General features: G+C 36.8%; 2 protein-coding genes across 2 annotated transcripts; both read left to right on the top strand.

Moving 5' to 3' along the window:
• The first annotated feature begins 553 nt into the window (after positions 1-553).
• LOC148156174 (uncharacterized) lies at positions 554-3,831 on the top strand. Its single transcript, XM_088011116.1, has 2 exons — positions 554-920; positions 2,312-3,831. Exons 1-2 carry the CDS (start codon positions 860-862, stop codon positions 2,647-2,649), a joined length of 399 nt encoding a protein of 132 aa, XP_087867242.1. The 5' UTR covers positions 554-859; the 3' UTR covers positions 2,650-3,831.
• Positions 3,832-5,662: 1,831 nt separating this feature from the next.
• On the top strand, positions 5,663-9,693 carry LOC148156173 (voltage-dependent P/Q-type calcium channel subunit alpha-1A-like). Its single transcript, XM_088011117.1, has 2 exons — positions 5,663-6,411; positions 9,392-9,693. Exons 1-2 carry the CDS (start codon positions 6,319-6,321, stop codon positions 9,533-9,535), a joined length of 237 nt encoding a protein of 78 aa, XP_087867243.1. The 5' UTR covers positions 5,663-6,318; the 3' UTR covers positions 9,536-9,693.
• The last annotated feature ends 11,830 nt before the right edge of the window (positions 9,694-21,523 follow it).

Here is a 21,523-nt window from a genome sequence, read left to right as displayed (position 1 = left end):
GATAAATTTAATTGAATTGCTTGTTACCTATAGAAGCAATTAAATTAAATTGGTTCAACTATTTTCTTTTTAGAGTGCATGTTTTCCTCTCTTTCCTTACCTCCCTCCTTCCTTCCTCGCTCAGCTGACCTGCCAGCCAACAGGCTGCTGTATCTCTGGAGGAGCTGCAGAGTTTCCAGCTCAGGTGGAATAATCTGTTGATTATCATGAACTCAAATTATTTTGTCTTTATGGAAAAACTTTTTAAAAAATCAACAAAAAAATTCCTGGCTGCAGTTTTGCGTTGATGAAAATTAAAACCTTAGAAAACTACATTGTCATGGTGAAACATGGTGGTGGCAGCATCATGCTGAGGAGAGCAGCTTCACCCTCCTCATAAATTGAGAATCAGTGACAGGCATGAAAAGTTACGACCAGCTGTTAAAACAGAATATCAGAACAAGAAATAATGATTGTGGTCTCCTTTATTTTGGCGCCCTCTCTCCGCAGCGCCCCCATCCGAGCGAACCATTTAACTGCAGAGCAGAATATATAAACGTTTGTTGTTTTTTCATCCATTTAAGTTCCAGTTTGATAAAATATCTGTTGTCTGGGACAGCCAGGAGGAGGAAGCTGCAGGAAGCGGCAATCTGCGGGGCTTTTCAGTTTAAACGACGCGCTGATTGCTCCCTTCCGGACCGAACACGACCCGAACCGGAGGAAAGTTTCCCAAAGCAGAAAAGATGGCGAGTCCGATAATCAGCGCCTCGACAGGAAGCCGGCTTTCCGCATTCCGGGGCGGGGAAAAACGGAAAGTTTCTGCGCTTTGCATTAAGAAAACCCGCATAAACCACCTGAGACTCCCCGCTGGGCCGCAGAGATGCGGAGGTCGGTTCCCCACACGTCCAGATGGGCCGAGCGGCGATCCACGCTGGTTTACGGTACGTCCGCGGCAGATTCCTGCCAAAAATTTACCAACTCAGAAGGAAATTTTCTTATTTTGTAGAAATGGCAACATAGAAACAAAAACTCCGCCATCTTGATTTTTCTTCTTTAAGTTGTTAATTTGGCGAAAACTCTTAAATATGTCACTTTATTACAGCAAAATTCAACATCAATGACTTTATTCAGGTGCTGGAAATCCTTTAAAGTCCTGGAATTTCTGTTTGTGCTTTCAAGGTTTGGGAAGTTCTTGAAAGTTCTCAGTATTCAAGCTGCAGGGTTTCGTAATAAAGTTTAATCTAACATCTGATTAAAAACTAAATTTGGAAAACATTATTTAGAAATAAGGAGATAAACAGACAAAAAAAATTCTCACTCTGAAGTTTAATCAAACTTAATTTTTCTCTCTGTGTTTGGTCAGAATTACCAAAATTATTTCTATTTGCCTGGTTCCACCCTAAGAAAATACCAAAAACGTTTTATTATTTTTATTTTGGAATATTTATTATTCCTAATGACTTATTGATCTATTTTATTGAAATATGGTTTTTATTTTATACATCAAAGTTATTGAGATTGGGAGATTTTGTAAGAAAGATGTTTCAAAACATAACATTTTGTTACAGTTTAGTTACTTTATTCCTTTTGAAAGAATAAGGTAATTGAAAAAAAACTTTATTAATTATATTAATAAATTATGTCTTACAATAATAAATTGAAACTGTGTTCTTTGTACATTTGTGTTGTTTTTATGTCCAAAGTTTGGAAACTTACCTTGAAAATCAATTATTGAAATAATCGTTAACTAATTTAGCAATTGATTAATTATTATACAGACTCAAAAAAGGCAGTTTGATGGAAAAAAAACAAGATATTCAGAGCAGTAATTAAGCCATAACTGTTTAAAAAATATGAATACTTTGCATTTAAGATATAAAAAAGATACCTTTTAAAATTAATTAAATTATTTGTTTATTTGCATCTTTTAATGTGTTTATAATATTGTATAAAAAAGTTTTAAGTGGTTAAATGAAAAAAATTGTAGAATGTGATAATTATTTTTAAATTAATTGATTAACTGACAGAATTATAAGCAATAAAATGTTCATCTTACTTTGAAATACAATTGAATTAATTGTTTTCGTATTTTAATGTATGTATAATATTGCATAAAAGTGACTATATGTGATTTTATAGCTTCATTTATGTGGTTAAATGAAAAATCTGCAGAATCTGTGCCATTTTTATCCGATTAATCGATTAACCGACCGAATAATTGATGGATTTATCCATTATTAAAATAATTGTGAGTTGCAGCACTTTATAATTTTTTGACACTAATGGCTTGCCATAAAAATGTCTTCTTAAAATGTTAAATTTCTTCCCGCAGCGGTCCGCGCAGCCACGTTCGGGTCGTGGCGGATGCTGACGCTGGGGGCGGAGTACGAGGACAGCTGGGTCCAGTCCCCTGACAGGAGGACTCCCAAACGGGTCGCAGCGAACCCGACCCCCGCTGAGGAGCCAGACACTTTCACTGCGGAGCCTCTAGAGGCGTCATGGAGAGCCGTCCATGAAGAACCCGTCCGGGAATGCGACACAACTTTAACCTTGGATGGAGTGAGCGGCGGGGCAGCAGGGGACGGTGTCCGCCGGGCGGTGTGGAGGCACGACACCCTGAACAACTCCCCGCTCACACAAAGGTGTGACAATCACATCCAAAACCTTTAAAATAATATGAAGTGGGATTATTAAAGCTTTCCTTACCAACCGGAACATTTAGAGACAGATTCATTGATTATTCTAACAATTATTCTAACGATTAATCGATTAATCAGTTGAGGGGGGAAAGGCACATTCTACAGACTTTTCATAAAACTACATATCACTTTTTTCATACAATATTAAAAATGCATTAAAAGATGCAAATAAATTAATTATTAAATTCCCTTTCTAAGTAAGAAAAACATTTCATTTCCTAAATAGCAATCTGACAGCATTCCTATTATGAACTTTGAACCAATGAAGATAAGACGACACAACGTCAGGAGTTTTGGCTAAAACATATTTACATTCAAAGGTGATTTTTAAAAATATCTTAAATGCAAAATGTTTATATTTTTGTACAGTTTTGGCTTAATTACTGCTCTGAATATGTTGTTGTTGTTGTTGTTTTTATCCCAAATGGCCTTATTTTTGGAGTCTGTATGATCTAGTTAACGACTAATCAATTATAAAATTAGTTGACAATTATTTCAATAATTGATTAATCATGACTAATCCGATTAATCGTTTCAGCCCTAGTAAAAACGAGCTTGTCCAAGAGCTTGATGCAGCTTTTGCGTTGCAGTACTGCAAACTAACCACCAGATGTCACCCTAATCATCAGCAGAACTCCAGATATTCGTTATTTATTCATAGAAAAGTGGTGGAATATATTATTTATCTCCAGCTAAAGAGGAATCACTTCGTATTTCTGGTGTTTACTTTGCTTTTTTAGGTTTGTACTGTGAGTAGAACTAATTCATCACACATGTGTATTATTGTGATAGGAAAAAAATAAACAATTTTGTTTCTTTTAGCATTAATTAAAATCACTTCATATTAAATGATAAAATCATTGCAATTTACTTTGAACCGAATTTTAAGATTTTTTTTTGTTTATTCAAAGCTACTTTGACTAAATTAAAGCAGTGAAGTGATTAAAACTAAAAGTGAAAAGGTTTTGGTTTTGTAGATTTTTTTTATGAAGAATAAAAGTTTAAGGTTTAAAACTAATGATGGGATATTTTCTTTGTTTAAACATCAAAATTCTTTCCTGATTATTTTTCATCCATCACGAGAATAAAGTCGAAATTATTCTAGAATATAGTTGAAATAATTCGAGAATAAAGTCAGTATTTCGACACTCCAGTTGTTTTATTATCTGTTTATTTTGTTCAGACATTATCCTCTCAATTTTCTGAATTTCTTCCCGTATTTTTATAAATTTTTACTTCCTTAGTTTAACTCTAATCCTCCATCGTGTTTGTTTTCCTCCAAACTTCATTATGTTTCAGCGTGTGCGCGCTCCCGCCTGGCCACATGCGCGCGTCCTGACGCTCCTCGGAGGAGTCGCGTTTCCATCCAGAGCGAATCAAGCAGGAACCGCCGGACCTCCGCTGCTGCTGCTGCTGCTGCTGGGATTTTTATTCCTTTTCCCGTTTCCTCCTCACCTTTCTGGGAGCAGGACGGAGTTTCCCGTTTGGCGCCGATGTTGGACGCTTCAACTGGTGTTCCGGAGGCGATGCTGCCTGGATTCTGGGCTGAGGCAGACTCAGCGGGTTTTCCTCCACAGCCTCAATGAAAGTTGGATTTTTTCCCCCCCGCAGGTTTCCCAGAGGATGAGTAAATGGAAAGGATCGGGATCAGGTGGTTCGCAGTGAAGCCGCCCATTTTTCCCGTGTCTGTCTCCGGTTTTTGGATGAAGCGTCTCCCCTTCACTCCCACTGACACCAGCTCGGATTTCCCCTCTTGTGCGTTTCCAGAATGGCTCGCTTCGCAGACGATCTACCCACCCGCTATGGAGGGAGCGCGGGCGGCGGAGGGAGAGGCGCCCCGGGCGCCGGGAGAGGGGGCGCCCGGGGCGGCGGCGGCGGTGGGCAGAGGATGTACAAGCAGTCCATGGCCCAGAGAGCCCGAACCATGGCCATTTACAACCCGAACCCCGTCAAACAGAACTGCCTCACGGTCAACCGCTCCCTGTTCATCTTCCGTGAGGACAACCTCATCAGGAAGTATGCAAAGCGAATAACAGAGTGGCCATATCCTTCACATCCAGCCTGCACTCTCTGCTTACTTATTTATGTGAGTTTTACCAAGACAGGTTTGGATCAAGGCAGATAGAAAAAAAGGAGCAAAAATCTCAAAAATTCTGAGAAAAAAGCTAAAAACATTCTCAGATTAAGCTCAGCCATTTTCTATATAAAAAATACTCGTAAATATCCAAGTTTGAGAACTCAAATTTCTTCGATAAAAAGACTCAGAAATTCTGAGATTAATCTCAGAAATTTCCAAGTTTGAAGAGTAAAACGATTAAAAGAAAAAACCCCTGAAAGTTAAACATTTCTGAGAAAAAACGCTGAAATTCTGAGATTAGTCTCAGAATTTTCTAGAAAAAACCTGAAATTACCACGTTTTTCTAGAAAATTTCTGAGCTTCATCTCAGAATTTCAGATTTTTTTTTTTCTCAGAAATGTATTCCTCTTTTGTCTTCTCTCTGTATAATGACCCTACTGGGCCACCGTAGCTTGGAGTTTGCGCTCCAGCCTCGTGTTTTTGTTCGCCTCCTGCGGCTGCACCTGTCGCGCCTTATCTCTGTTTAACTGACACAACAACGTTTTTGCCGAGCCGCTGAAAAGACTTCATTGTTTTTTCCTGATAGGTTCCTTTTTTCAAAATGTCACCTGGGAGATTTCCTCCACACTAATCAGATATTCCTCCTGATTACGCAGAGACGAGTAAAAGCTGCGAACAGCGTCTATCTGATCCGCGCTTATCTGAAGACATGATGGCAAGAAGCTGCATGTCCGTGACTTCAGCACCGCCTTGTTGTTTTAGCTGGAGTCGCTCTCCGTGGTGCTGAACTCGCCCACGCTGCTCTTCAGTACTGTAAAAAAAAAAAAAAAAAAAAAAAAAAAAAATATATATATATATATATATATATATATATATATATATATAAACACCTCCTCATGTTGCTCTTTCAGCTGTAAAATAAAAGATTAAACCAGTTAAAAAACGCAAATAAAATCAATTTAATAAATATAAATATATCAGATTGATATATTTCAAGCATTTATTTATTATATTTTCTTTGTAGTTATGGGGGTCGTTGCTTAAAAAGTTGGTGGTTGAAAGAGCTGTATCAAGAGTAAAAAAGTTGGTGGTTGAAAGAACTGTATCAAGAGTAAAAAAAAATTAGTGGAAGAAAAAACTGGAGAATAGTCCAACAGATACTCAACAACTCTCTTTACAAGAAGGATAAGCCAGAAAAAGTCGCTGCTTTAAAAGCTGGCGATTGAAAGTTCATGATTTAAAAGAAAAGTTTAGTGGAAGGAAAAACTGGACAGTAACTCAGCTGACAGTGAACAACACCATTAACAAGAAGGGTAATTCATAAAAAGAGCCACTGCTTAATATAGTAATAGTTCTACTGCGTGGACAGAAAGCTACTCAGTTTTGGTTTGATGTTTAGCTTATTCTAGCATAATGCTAACAGCTTTTTTGCTTCCTTACTTTGTTTCCAAAGTTATCTTGTTTTCTGTTTTTCCTCAACAAATGTAACCATTGTGATGTGATGCTAGTTTGTACTGTGAGATGCCCTGAGTAACCCTTAACCCTCACACTCCGTTTGAATACATGATCCTGGCAACGATTATCGCCAACTGCATCGTCTTGGCACTGGAGCAACATCTACCTGCTAGCGACAAGACGCCGATGTCAGAACGCCTGGTGAGTACAATGAAAACCCAAACTCAAATTTTCCTGTTATTTACTGAATGTCTTGCAGTTTTCTAAAAAAAAAAAAAAAAGAAAAAAAGAAAAAAAACAGCTTAGGTGAGTATTTCAGTAGTTAAAACAACCAAAAATACTCTAATATCAATGAACACATACAGTGGAAACAGTGTTACCAAGACAGCAGATGCTAATATCCACCATCCTCCTTATTTTCAGTCTTGGAAATGCAGCCAATCAGGGTCAATGGAAATGAATGCTGCTCCTGGATTGGCTATTAGAGGAAGAGTTCTTAACAGCATAGCTAATTTTTTATTTACCGCTGCTAATCTTGAAAACGCCTAGCTTTCCCTTAATTTCGGTTTACAGATAAATCTAAAACACTAATTTACTTGGGTGTTTTGTAAACCTTCAGTTGAAAAAAACTTTGACATCTGTGTTGAAGTTTTGGTAATCAACTTTTAAGACTTGTCGTTAGCAGTTTATGTTCATGCTCTTATTTTGAAGTTGATGAAGACGCGACAGTTCTATTTCCTCTCGTTCCCCCATAACTTTATTTCGAACAAGAAATACACAATAATAAAATAAAACAAGGACAGTAGAGAACAAGATATAAACAAAATTACGAAATTGAGGTAATAAATATAAACAATGTTGTCGAAATTAAGTTAGGGTTTGAGAGTTGCAGTCTTTCGGGAAATGAATTGGAGCTAGCGCGGTAGCATTAGCTTCTGGGAAATACAGTTGGCGTAACGGCTACAGTTAGCTAAGCTAATGTTTATGATTAGTGCTTTACGGTTAGCGCAGCTAACTTTTTAGCAAACAATTATCACTTTGGTAAATGCCAGTGAATATTGTGTCCAGTAGTATTTTCAGCTTCCCAGCTGCGTCTCTTAGCTTAAACGTCTGTGAAAGTCGCATGCTAGCTTTTGAGTAGCTCCTCTAAAAGTAACCTGAAAGATAAAGGTAAGTTATATTTGGTTACATGACCACATTACTTTTATTCAGCTTCTACATCTGTCACATCTTTGCAGATCCAGTTTCTCTTGCTGCTCTTTGCATCATCTTAAATGTAAATTTAAGCCACAGAGCGAAAGACGCGCAGCGTCATCCATCCAGCTGCACGGTCCAACACTTTCCTCCCTCCTGTTGTTGAGGATTGTTGCAGCTTCAGGGGGTTGCATCGCTTCACGCTTTACAAAAGTGAGCAACATGTTGCCTGATACGGAGGCTGCGTTTTGACTTGGCTCAGAGGAGATTACGGCTGCAAAAAGCGGTGTTGAGCTCATGAAAAAAGTGATTAGCGAGGTTACACAAAGAGGAAAAACAAGTATCCTCTCTTTGCCTCCTCCACCTCGAGGATGTAACATGACAAGATGGCTTTTAATTAGAGCAAGGGATCAGCTATTATAGCTGGAGCTCTGTCAACAGAGCTGCAAGTGGAGGTGGTGAGTGAAGCGCTTCAGATTCATGGCTGGCCTGTCGGTCCTTGGAGGATTCCTCAGCTGTTTTCAGAGTCTGTTAGTTTATCTTTAATACACAACTAGTGAGGTTTAAAACATGAGTTCTTTTACATATCAAAAATAATCCAGTTTGACCTGCATTTGTTAAATTTCATCAATCACTTCAGATTTGTTTTCGTTTTTTTATTTAAAACATAGGGGAAAAAAGTTTGAAAATTTCTGCCAAAAAATTCAGAATTTCAGAAATTAATTTCAGAAAGTTTCTATGAAATAACAAGGAAACTTCTGGTGTCCAAAAGTCAAACATTTTCTTGAAAAAAGTATGAAATGCTGAAATTAAGGTCCGAAATTTTATTGGGAAAATACAATTTCCCAATTAATTTTATTTTAGATTTTTTGAGATTTTGGAGCTCCAAAAGTAAATAATTTGCTAGAAAAAAAGTCTGAAATTTTCTAAGTTTAAAAAGTTGATCATTTTGTAGAAAAAATGTTAAAACTAACCTTTGAAAATTTATGAAAAAAAAGGAAATTTTCTAAAATTTTCAAATTTTAGACTTTTAAAAGTCTAAAATTTGCTAGAAAAACTCTTGAAATTAATCTAAAAAGAATTTCTAGAAAAAAAATTCTGAAAAAAGTAAAAAATGTTGAGATTAAGCTTAAAAAATTCTAGGGATAACGTGAACATTTCTGTGTATGAAAAGTAAAAAAATTCATAGAAAATCTGAAATTTGAGATTAATTTCAAAATGTTTCTAGAAAAAACAAGGACATTTCTGAACTCAAAAATATCCACCACCCCGAAATTTAGAGATTAATTTCAGAAATTTTATAGGAAAAAAAGTTTCAACAGGTGAAAATGTTCAAATTTTGAAACTCAGAAAATTTCCAAAATTCATAAAATTTCACAGCAATTCATGTAAAATCAAGAGTTCCCCAAAGTTTTTCACACTGATGCATAATTGTGAGTTCATTACAAAATTTCTGCAAGACAGTCAAAAATGTTGGGTTTAAGTGATGCTCACTCCCACCTGTAGGTGGCGGTATTTCTTACTTCTACTGCCTCAGTCTTACTTGAAGTCAAGTCATAGTCTGGGATCAATGTGGCGAGTAGCAAAAAGTCACATTTACTGTCACACATAAGCACAAATATCAAAAATGTCTTACAAACATTTCTAAATCACTGATTTTATTTTTTTAAAAATCACAAAAACAAAACAAAAGACTGGAAGAACTGGATATTATTTCATTTTAAGAAGCACTTATTAAATGCAGAGATAATTATTAGTATTTGAACAATGTGCTGGTGGGTTTTATCAAAGCATCCTGGCAGTACCGGCCCTTTAAGAACATCCACAATCTCAGTTTGGCCCAAAATGAAAATGAATTTGACACTTCATTGAAGTTTGTGGCTATAAAGTGACAAAATGTGAAAAGGTTGAAAGAGTCTGAATACATCTGCTTGTCTTAACGCTCCGCCGAACGCTCTCCAACCTCCTCCTCCCCGTTTTCCTCCAGGACGACACGGAGCCGTACTTTATTGGAATATTCTGTTTCGAGGCGGCCATTAAGATCATCGCCCTGGGCTTCGCGTTTCACAAAGGCTCGTACCTCCGCAACGGCTGGAATGTAATGGACTTCGTGGTCGTCCTCACAGGGTGAGTCCGCCTCTCTGGGCTCGATGCCTTTACAGCGGCTGATTTCAAGCGTGAATGTTGCTCGACAAGTGACCCATTCCTCGATGGTTTCGGGATTACATCACCGTTACGATGGGAAGAAGTGCAAAGATACGCCGAGTAAATGCAGAAAGCGGTTTCAAATGATGATTTCATGAATTAAAAGGGAAAACATAAGATAAGTTAACATAATGAGGTTTTAGTGGAGGAAATGTGGCCTTAAATCAGCCTTTTTAGGGTTATACCACAGCTACTTTGACTAGGCCATTCAAAAATCTTAATTTTTTGTTTATATTTTGAGAAAATCCTTCATATTATTGTTCCACACTGATTGATATCAAGGGATGTGTTTCTCATTCGTTCTTAAATATGCAGTCGTAGCATGATATTTTAGCCTGCTTCAAGTTTCCAGTCAGGTTCTGATTATGTGATTTGGTTCTGAAGGTTTCAGCAGTGGTGGGCACACTGCCGCTAATAGTACAGCTAATTTATCACTTAGCGCCTTTGCTATCTTAGAAAACGTTTAGCATACTTAGCTTCCAATGATTTTGTGGACTTAGCCTTCCGTAATTCTGCTTCTCCCCTAATAGCATAGCTAGTTTTTTACTTACTGCTTTTCCTAACTGAAAATATTTAGCACTCTTAGCTTTCTCTAATTTTACTAAGAACATAGCTAATTTTTCCATTTTGCTTTTCCTAACTTTGAAAATGTTAGCGTACTTAGCTTCCCCTGTTTTTATTAATAGGAGAGCAACAAATAGGGGTGAGGTGTCTTTAGCGTTAGCAGAACTAATGCTTAAGATTAGCACTGAAGGGTTGGTGCAGCTAGTTTTTTGCTAGCGGTGAGTCTGGCTGGTGAAATCGAACTAAAACACACAAAAGGCCAGTTTGGTTTGAAATCAGCTTTCTGCTTTTACTCGGTCTGCCTTTTGCTGATATTTACATTTGTTTTGAAGATCAGAAACATTTAAACATGTCGCTGAGGAGTGAAGGAGCAGATTGTTGATTGTTTGATGTTGCAATAATGTGGTTTCCAAAGTTTGATGTGAAGATTTTTGGCTACTTACAGACATTTTTTGTTCAAAATTTGCTTTGGATGTGATCATAATGAGCTCCTGGATCTATTTTTTGTTGTTTAAATGGTTGGTTGGATAATTCTTCAGGCTTTGCTGTCTAAGCTTCAGTTGTTCACCTCTGCACAGCAATAAGGTTGTGAATTTGATCTTGCACAGCTGACTGGTTTCTCTATATGTGGATATTTTTTGTGTTGCCCTGTGATTCACTGGTAAACTGTTCCTATCTCTAGTACTGTAGCTATAATCTGCCTCAGAAATGTCCTCAGATGAGTTGTAAAAAAATATTGTTCAAATGGCTCAGAGTGTTGTAGCAGATGCTTTTATTCCTAAAAGTTGTGTTTTCTCTGCTTGATCAGAGTTTCAGTCGTGACTTTCTCCGTTGTGGAACATGGCAATAAAATGAAATCAAAATTATTCATTTTGATTAATTAGGAAAACCTTAATAGAAAAGATAATTAAATAATATATTTACATCAGGGAGTCTGCACATCCTTAAAAAATCTGAGGTCTGTACTTGTAAATTTAAGGCCTTAAAATGTCTTAAATTCATTGGAAAATATGTATGTTGGCTATTTTCTTTTGTGTATTTCTGCTTTAAGACAGGTTTAAAATTTTACTCATAATGGTCTTTAAATGTCTTAAAACCGTGTAAATGTGTTTTTACTAGGACTGGGATTTAATTTTGATGAATTAGTTACATAGATTTTAATTTAATATTTTTTACGGAATTGATCATATCTTCTTTTTTTTTCTTCAAACATGATAGCCCTGAGTCGGAACTTTGTATTCATGTTTCTGGTACAACAGTAACTCTGACGCACAGGTGACTTCCACTAACTACAGCGATAAAGCAGCTTCTTTTAGCCCACTGGGGGTTAATTTCTGCTTCAAAAAACGACCTGATTGGACGCTGGGAAAAACTACTATCGTGTTCAAGTTGTGCTAAACGAAGTTAGCCTATAAGGAAAGCTACTATGCTAACCTAAAATAGCATCTAAGTGCTAAACATGTGGCAGAAAGCTAATGCTAATGTCACATTTCTAAGAAAGTTTCATGAATGAAACAATAAATATCTTTGTTGTTTATCTCTATTTATTCAATAATTTAGCACCAAAGTGGTTTTATTTTGTTGGGATTAATTTAAAATAATTCATTAGAGACTCTGCAATTAACTCAATAAAGTTTAATAGAGTCCCACTTATAAGAAGAATGCATTAGACGGCCTGTTTACACTTTGCCTTGACCAAATTAGGCTTTTTAGTCTTTAACACCATCCCACCGTCTCCATGGTGAAACATGGCGGTGGCAGCATCAGGCTGTGGGATTCTTTACTTCAGGAAAGCTGGCTGAAGTTGTTGTGATGGATGGAGCAAAACGGGAAGAAAACCTGCAGAAAACTTTAGAAAATATAAGATAAAACCATTTATAAAGAGTTTCTGTAGATTTGTGTAAAATGAGTCGCGTTGTGTTGATTCGTCAGGGAAAAATAAAAAGAACACAAAATATATTTTACCAGATTTATCCAGCGCCTGATTTCAATGTGTAGCTGCAGGGCAGTAAACAAATACTTTATCCAGCAGTCAATGTATTAAAATTGTTGTTTTCTTTTGAAGTTGCATGACTGTAACTGGGGTTTGCAGTTCTTTAGGCATATTTTCCTCTTTTTATACTCAGCATGCAAGCAGAGGCGAGTTTTTTTGGATCTGAGGTAATCGGATTTAACATTCCTGTGCAGTAACCGTGCAGTGGGAGAAATCATGTCAGTGTTTTTATGTGTCAGACTGCTGAGCAGCATCGGAGCTGAGCATTTGGGTTTCACTGGTTTGTACAAGAAAAACAAAAAAATCAGGAAAAGTCCAAATAAAGAACAATCTTTAAATATATTAGAGGAGGTTGAACATTTCTTGCACAACTCTGCAGATGAAAACTCAGCTTTTATTTCAGTCTTTTTTCTTTTATTTTTCTTTCTCCTCCGTAAACTAAAACTGCAGAAGCAGCTCTTCAGCTCTGACCACCCGTTGCTGACACAGCTGGGGACAAATTACCCATTATTCTGTGCATGTGAGTGTATCTCCCTCTGGTTTCCAGGCAACCGGAGCAGATAATGTGCCTTGATGTAAAACGGGTTTCTGTCTCTGTTTGCGGATACGTTTGACACACTATTTGCTTTTTATTTTATTTTTGCCTGACGTGGTCCTGAGGAATCAAGGTGTCTCCTCCGAGCCTGGATGAATCTGAAATAGAGCTTCAGCTGATGATTAATCAACTACTATGACGATTATTCGATTAATTGTCCACATTTTACAGATTTTTCATTTAACCACTTAAGCTTCTTTGTAGAAAATTAGAAATACATAAAAAGATGAAAGTAAACAAATATTTCAATTCCTTTTAAAATGAGAAAATAAACATTTTGCTGCCTAAAATGCAATAAAATAGCATTCCTTTAGTAAATCTGAACCAGGTGAAGCTAATATTTGAGAAGATGTATATATCTGTTGTACAGTTTATTTACTGCTCTGACTGTTATTTTTGTTTTTACCAAATTGACTTTTTTTGAGTCTATATACTTGAGTTAATGAAAATCAAATATTTGACTAAATTAATTGACGATTTTTTCATTAATTGATTAATCACATCTATAAACTGAAATCGGGCCACACTTTCACTGGGGCACGTTATTTATTTTAGGTAAAAAATGATCAGGAACTGAGCAATATTTTAAAATATGCTAAAAATGTTGAAAATGTTAGCTTTGTGTTTTTTTCCCTTGGTGTTTTTATGTAAAATATGCATAAAGGATGACAATAATAGTTTCAGGAAGATTAATTTGTATGTTATTTTATTTTTTTATCAACAAGTTTCAAAAATCTAGATAAAAAAAATCTATTAACCTAAAAATAGTTTAAAAAAAAAGTTTTAATTTAATTTAAAAATTGAAGCAGTTTTGGTAAACAACCCAACATATACTTGGCTAGATGTTTGCCTACATATATGTATAAAAATACTTTTAAACATTTTTGATTCATTTCCTTCCATTTTACAACTATGCAGTCCCATTAGATAACACATCAGGCTGTAAAGTAAAAGTTAGCTTTTGTGCTAGTTAGCAGTAATCTGAGTGTTTTTTTCCCACTTGGTAATCTTTTACTTTTCCTCAATTAATTTCTCAACTTACCACTCCCACTCCCTAAATATCACCAACATCTAATTTTAATGTGTAATTTCTCAGCAACAAATGGGATTAGGCGCTCTGTTGCTAATGCTAATTAGCCGCTAAGCTAATGTGGCATTTAGCTATTTGGAAAAGGGTTTGGAAAAGAAAATATTAAATTTTTTAATGTAAAATCTGTTGCTTTATCTTGAAGATAATAATTCCTATAACTGGCTAACATTTTGCACAAATATTGCAGAGTTAAATGTGTTTAAGTATAGAAAAGGAAAAGGATGACAAAGATTTTATGAGGTTGAGTTTAATCAATATCTACCAACAGTGGAGCCTTGGATGAATGTTGTCAATCATTGCATTAATTATTGAGAAGAAATTCTTCTTAATAAATTGGTGTAATATAGCATTGGACAGAAGATGGAGTAACTGTGGCTCTGCTACGGAACAACAGAAACAATCCAGCTAATTTATTGAGATTATCAGAGATCCTATAAAGCAGAAATCAATAATGCTTCTTACAGTATTCCAGTTTAGTTTTAAATCTGTTGGTACTCCAGCAGCTGTGTTTTTCCAGCGCTCCATCCTTAGGCTAATTATGTTGATACAGCCATCAGGTCCTAATGAAAGGGTCTAAATGATAGTGTAGCTGGAGGCAGTGGCAGACCTTTAATCTGCCCTGATCAGGCATTACGAGCCCCTAATAAGAGAATAAATCTGCCTGTGAGGCTTCAGGCTTAATCAATAGAACATTAAGCTGTGATGAGGACACGACCCGTCATAATATGAGGGCTACTCCTCTAACCAGCTACTTTCTAATGTAAATCAAGCAATCTCAAATGGAAAGCATCTTGTTTTGGTTTGTAGTTATTGAGGCTGTTTTTACCCCTGATAGTCTGGTAGATTTGGTTTGATTGTCGACTAAAATAGCTAAATTTGCTAAATTTTCAGCTGCTGCTGTTAATTTTCACACTTCCATTTGTGTCAAACAATTCAATGTTCCCCTCCTCACCTGTGGTGGCGCTGCATCAAGAACCACTGAAGGAAATGACATGGAAACCTCAGAAGACACTGAGCTCAATTTCCTTCTTCACAAAATGTAAAGAAATTGTCGTACAGATTTTAGCGGTTGGAGGATTTCTATTTTGTCTTTGGTAAAAGACGATTAGCCATTTCTCCAGTTAGCATTAGACTCTCGCATTTGGTTGTATTTACCCAGAATACCTTGCGTTGTAGTCCATTTCCTAATTTTGGAGTGGTTTCCAGTCCACTTGGCGTTCACATATGCATTTGAACCACACCAGAGTTCACTTCAACCGAACCAAGACTGAGATTTGTAGACGGACCAGAGTTCACTTATTTAGAGTTTGATTACTCATTCACATCTCCACAAATGAACCGGACTTTCTAGGCAAACGGACTGGAGTTGGATTAAAGCAGACTAAACCTTAGAGATGTGATTCAATTCCAATTTTTGGGGTCACGATTCAACTGAGAAACAACTTTTATTTCAGAAATTCATTCCCCTAATCAGAAGATCTAAAGATTCTGTTTAAATTATGTAACTGACAAGAGAAAGACTGTAAACAAAGAGAACATTTATTTAAAACAGTTCCATACTTGACAAGAATAGGTTTGTGCATAAAATTCTGTAACTGACTGGTATTAGGTTAGCTTAAGCTTGTCTGCCTGGCTTCTTCTTTAAAAAACAAAAAAATCAGAGTTATTCAAGATGGATGCGGTGGCCGATTTAATGAAATATCCAAAGATACACAACTTAATCTCATTAAAATCGATTGTTGAGCCCTTTGAATCGATCCTGAATACTCATGACTAGGAACTGGAATTTTTTTTCTGCTAAATTTGCTGGAGCTCTGCTTGGGTTGCTAGGTAACAGGTGGAATTCCACTGGGGTTGCTAGGTAACAGGTGGAATTCCACTGAGGTTGCTAGGTAACGGCCTGGGTTTCTCTGGGGTTACTAGGTGAAGGGTCAGTGCCTACTGATTTGTGACTTTATATTCCGAAACTGTTTGAAACGGCTCATTTTACAGACACAGAAACACTTTGAACTTATTACCTAAAAACACCTGGGTGTTTTTTTTAAATGCTTGGGATGTTTTTAGAAGAAAAATAATAAATCATGCAAATGGAAATGATTGATTCTGTTTTCATTTATCATGTGGTTAATTGACTTATTGCTTGTTTTGACTGTGCTTAAACCTCATACAGTGGTTCTCAAACGTCCGGCTCCGACAGGAGAACAATAATCCCTCTTTCATTTCCAGGAAACAAAGACGACTGGCTGTTATTTATTTATCTGTAGGTCTGATTTGTGCGCCGGGCCATAAGTGGTCCGGGTGAGAGTCGGTGCTTGTGGCGACTTCAAAGTTGTGGCGTCCTTTCATGTGTCTCCGAGGCGACGGGTTAACACAATGGGAGGCTTCAAAGTGCCGTTGCAGAGACCACAGAGTGGGGGTCATTCTACCTTATGCTTTGCAACATAAATAAGATTTTATTTTGCCTTTGAACATTTGCCAGAAGAGGGTCGTCTGGTTTAGTTTTTGTGCTTCTGATTGGCTGGTGTGTGATGAAGGTGAGGTTGGACTCGAGGTTAAACGCTTACCTGACTTCACTGTTGACTCATCAGAGCTGAAGGTCTTACCTGCGTCATGTTTCTGTTTTTAGCTGCTGGATCAGGAGAAACTTCCTTCATCAAACTGATTTATTATCATTTTTTCAAGGCAAATAACATAACAAGACAGTGTTTCTCTTCAGTCTTCAGCATTGAAGAGAAACTTTACTAAATGGATAAATAAAACAGAATGGATGCATTACTATTCCTGCAGCAGCTGAAACTGATCAGTCCTGGATCAGTTTCATCCACAATACTCTTCATTTTCCACATTTTGTCAACCACACTTTTTCCTTCCACTCAACTTTCCATTCATGTGCTCTGGAGACCTGCTCTCTGCAAAACACAAAATCTCACCAAGTGTTTTTGGTCTAGTTTTAGTGCAAATATAATAAGACAAATGTAACTTAGAAGTAACTTTTCAGTAAGATATATCAGCTGGTTCTAAATCAGTAACGTCTTAATATTATTTCATTTAAAACATTTAGAAAAATGTCTTATAAATGAAATAATCTGCCAGTGGAACTAATAATTATTTATTAATATTATGGTATTATTGACAAAACAAACTTCTATAACTTACTGAAAAGTTTCTTGTAAGTTAATTTTGTTTTTATTTCAAGTGAACAAAGATATTCATCATCCATCCATCCATCCATCCATCCATCCATCCATCCATCCATCCATCCATCCATCCATCCATCCATCCATCCATCCATCTACTCGTCCATCCATCCGTCCATCCATCCACTCGTCCATCCGTCCGTCCGTCCGTCCGTCCATCCATCCGGTGCAGACGTTTACCTTTCTCAGTGGTTATAATTCATCTCATCGTCTTCGTTGACCATGTCAGTATGTGAACTTGTGAGTGCAGCTGCTGGTGCTGTCTGGTCTGCAGCCTGTTCTCCTCTGTGGCCTCCAGCCAGTCAGCGATCTCCGTTCAGTGAGCGCTCTGGTGAACAGCGCTCGCTGTGAGGTTCGGTCGGCCGGCCGGCGGCAGCTGATGCCACGTTTCAGCAGCCTGATACCAGCTCTGCTCCGCCGTCCGGGCCGCAGCTGGGAAAAACACACAGCTCACTTACACACCAGCACAGTTGGGAATACAGAGAGAGGCAGAGCTGCAACCAGAGGGGCTTTTATTACGAATTAAATGTCTGAATTGACTAATTATGTAGTTAGGAAGTGTAGAATGACAATCAAGCAACAAACACTAAACTTCTCTAATGTAATCATCAAATATTGGAGTGAAGACCAGAATTAATCAATGACTAGTTAATCAAGTTAATCAATAACTAGTAGTAACTAGCTACATTTACTTGAGTAACTTTTTTTTAATTACTTTTTGGAGTATATTGTACTTTTTACTTTTTAATAATTTTATTATGAAGAATCTCTTCTCTTAGTTGAGAAGAATTTCAGGATTTTCTACCCACTGAATGAAAAACAAACATGTTTTAACTAAAAATTCACCAGACACAAACGGTTTTTGTCAACATTTCTGAAGTTTTTTTGTTGAAAGAAACTAAGTTAGAAACAATTATTTTGCCTGATTTCGTCATTTTTTACTTACATGAATTTTTGTCATGTTGGTCCCTAAAAACATCAAAAGCTTTATGTTTTGGTACGTCTAAATGATTGTTAATTTGATCAGTTTTTCAGGACTTGAGAAGACGTTTTACCAAATATGTTTCATTTACTATTTTGGGAAAATAAACTCACATTTTTTAATAAAAGTTTTTGCATTATGATAAATCTGTTTTCCAGCCGTATAACTGCAGTGGAATCACTTTATTCGAATCATACCAGTCACATGATCAACAACCGGATGTTACTACTGGAGAAAACGACAAAGACAACAACAGGAAGTAGTAGGAGGATGATGGTTTGTTTTTGTTTTGTTTAGTTTTCGGACTGGCTCACAGTCGTAAAAATGGTCTCATTTGAACGTGTTGAATCTTTAACTCTTATGTAAAATCACAGACTACAATTTCCTCTGATGGCTGAATTATATGGATGCTTCTCCTGTAGCTGTTTACATCCCTGCTATGATTTTTAACAACTTATCACAAGAACAAACTTAATCATTTGATTTTAGCTTCATTTAATTTCATAGCAGAAACACCGGAAGTGTTTTGTATCGACATTAGCAGAATGTTGACGAAGATTTACACAGATACTGACTGATTTCTCACAGCCTCTCTTAATTTTAGTGCATAATAACAACAAAGACTCAGAAAGCCAAAGGTGACTCAGTTGGTGTGAAACGGTTCCAGCTGGAGTTTCTCCGTTTGTCTCTGACTAAAATGGCTTCCAGCGAGCCGTCTTTCTGTTCAGTCCGGTTGTCGTGATGACTTGTAATGGCCAGATTCTCAGACTCATGAAGCTTCTGGAAGACAAATCGTGACTGAAGTTGGCGATCTCTCACATTAATCACAGATTTCCTCTAAGGAAAGGGCGCCCGCGGCTCCGGGTGGGTGTGGGGGGCAGAAAAGGCACGAAGCGCCGGCGTAAATAATCCCGAGTCGCGGCTGCTTTTCTCACACGGACTCGTAGCTTTGTGGCCTTCACGGCTGCAGCGAAGCGTGGCTGAACGTGATGCTTGTGATTTCCTGCGGGCTGCAGCTGATGTGGCAGACTGGCAGGTTTCCCCTCGTCACGCGTGACTCAGCCTACAGATAATTACAAACAATGTGCTGCTGTCTGGCAGACGTGGCCAGTTCCTCCAGGGCCGACCGAAACATTTCTGGGGCCCTAAGCAGATTTGAATTTGGAGCCCCCCCCCATACCAACATATCAACACCAGACACATCATCATTTTATTTATTTATTTCAAACTGGTTTTTCAAAACAAAAATGCAAGTAACCAGTAAGACGAGACAAAACATGTGCATACATAATCAAGAATAAAATAATTAGTTTACCTACTTTTCTGTTTGAAAAGTATCAGGAAGAACACTTTTTAAATCCTAGTCCTTATCTCAATTTAATAAAATGTATAACTTACTGACTCAACAATTATCAAAAATTTGTAATTAAAACCATGTTATAGTATACACATATGCCTGTTCAATTTACTGTGCAAAAGAACCAGCAAATACAAGAATAAAGTCATAAAAATATCCAAATTAAGTCATAATATCACATGAAGAAAGTCAAAATATTATGAGAATAAAGTCATAATATCAGAATGAAGACAAAGAATTACAAGGATAAAGTAATATTACGAGAGTCAAGATACTATGAGAATAGTCAAAACATGAGAATAAAGTTGTTATAATATCAGAATATAGTCGCAATTTTAAGTTTGTTCTCATAAAACTATGAGTATTCTTATAGTATTGTGGCTTTACTCTCATATAATGTTTTTATACCACTCCGACGTACTTGGTTGTGTCGAGGCCCAAACCAGCCGCTTACCTCGTGTATGCCTTGGGCCGGCCCTGGGTTCCTCAGGTACGTTTGCCTCAGAGACAGAAACCTTTATGGTACATTGAAAAGATTCATCAACTGCGGATGTCTTGGCCTCGTTCGATTTCAGACTCTGTGAGGTCGATTCTAGGAAAGATCCAAACCAAATCAAGAGGTTATCTCAGTCAGGGCTCTTTAATCTGCGCTCCGGTTTCGGTTCAGGCCGGCCGTCTTTCTGCTGTTATTCCTGCTGTCGGACAACGAATCGCTGTGATGTTACAGCAATATTAAAAGTCTCACATCAAAGTCTGGGTCCATTGACGTTTGTTTTTATGTTATTTTTGCGTTTGTTGATGCAAATGGTTGAAACTCCACACTCCACACTTTTCAGATGTTGATTTTTGTCACATTGTCCTTCCTGTTCACCTGTTGTGTTGGTTCATTACATAAAATCCCTATAAAATGTGATATAAATACACCGGTAGGGCTTGTGCTGTTCTAATACATACTCTTAGATAAAACTCAGTATGTAAAATATGTGATTTTTGATAGGTTTGGTGTATAACGGCGTTGTAGTTTTGGTGATTGAAGCAGCAGGATCTCCAGTGTGTGGCTCCTCAGAGGATAAAAACATCCGTCTGGTTGGTTCCCATTTTCACTCGACCTTCGGGTCCAGAACCCACCTGGGAACCTCGGATGGCGAAACGCACCTGCTTCCCTCTGGACGTTTTCAATCTTAGCACGAAAACATCACGACTCCTTAAAAGGTTTAAAGCCTCAGAAGGATCTCAGATAGTAGAAAACTGGACAGGAAAAACGTTGATGTTAAAACCAGCTTAGTTCACATTTAAAGCAACAACGGGCCGTAAATGTCAACTTGAAACAAAGATTTTAGTTTTTTTTTTTATTATTGTAATTGCAAAAACTATTTTATTTTTTTATTTTTACCTGCTAAATAAAAATTTAACTCAGAATATTTTAATATGAAATAAGCCAAACAGTTGGATTTCTGTAAACAACAAACCATATCCTCAGAGTTGAGTAATAAATAGTAACATTTACTTAATTACATTTACATGAGTAATTTTATTGAAAAAATGTACATTGAGGAGTATTGATACTACGCTGTACTTTTTACTTTGAGTGATTTTATTATGAAGTGTTTCTGCTCTTACTTGAGTAAAATCTCTGGATTTTCTACCCACTGAATGAAAAACAAACGTGTTTTAACCAAAAACTCACCAGACACAAACACACACCTGCAGTTTCTGTTAAAGTTTCTGAAGTTTTTATTGAAAGAAACCCATTTGGAAAAAAAATAATATTTTGTCTGATTTTGTTATTTTTTTGTTGTTACTTATATGGATTATTGTAATTTCGGTTCTTAAAATACCAACATTTCCTCAAGAAAATAATTTCTTGGACAGATACTTTTCATTTTTTCTTGAGTACAATTTTTGTGTCAGTAGCAAGAACAGGGTTTTGTTCAGTTTTGTTTTATTTTTTTCACTGGATGTTTTTAGTATCTATTATTAATAAATTGCATTAAATTGAAAGAGTTCCACCTTAGATTTTCTATTTTAAGATTTTAATTGTATTTTTGTTTTTAACAGCCTGCCATCAGGGAAAACTTCAAATTTAGACTAATCCTGAGTACTAACCGAGGACCGCCCAAAATTCTTCTGCGGGCC

Source organism: Poecilia mexicana, unplaced genomic scaffold, assembly GCF_051168715.1.
Source record: "Poecilia mexicana isolate PSO_F unplaced genomic scaffold, ASM5116871v1 scaffold_12, whole genome shotgun sequence".
Taxonomy (NCBI): Eukaryota; Metazoa; Chordata; class Actinopteri; order Cyprinodontiformes; family Poeciliidae; genus Poecilia; species Poecilia mexicana.
Note: the sequence above shows the minus strand (reverse complement) of the source record. Positions and strands in the feature narration are given on the sequence as shown.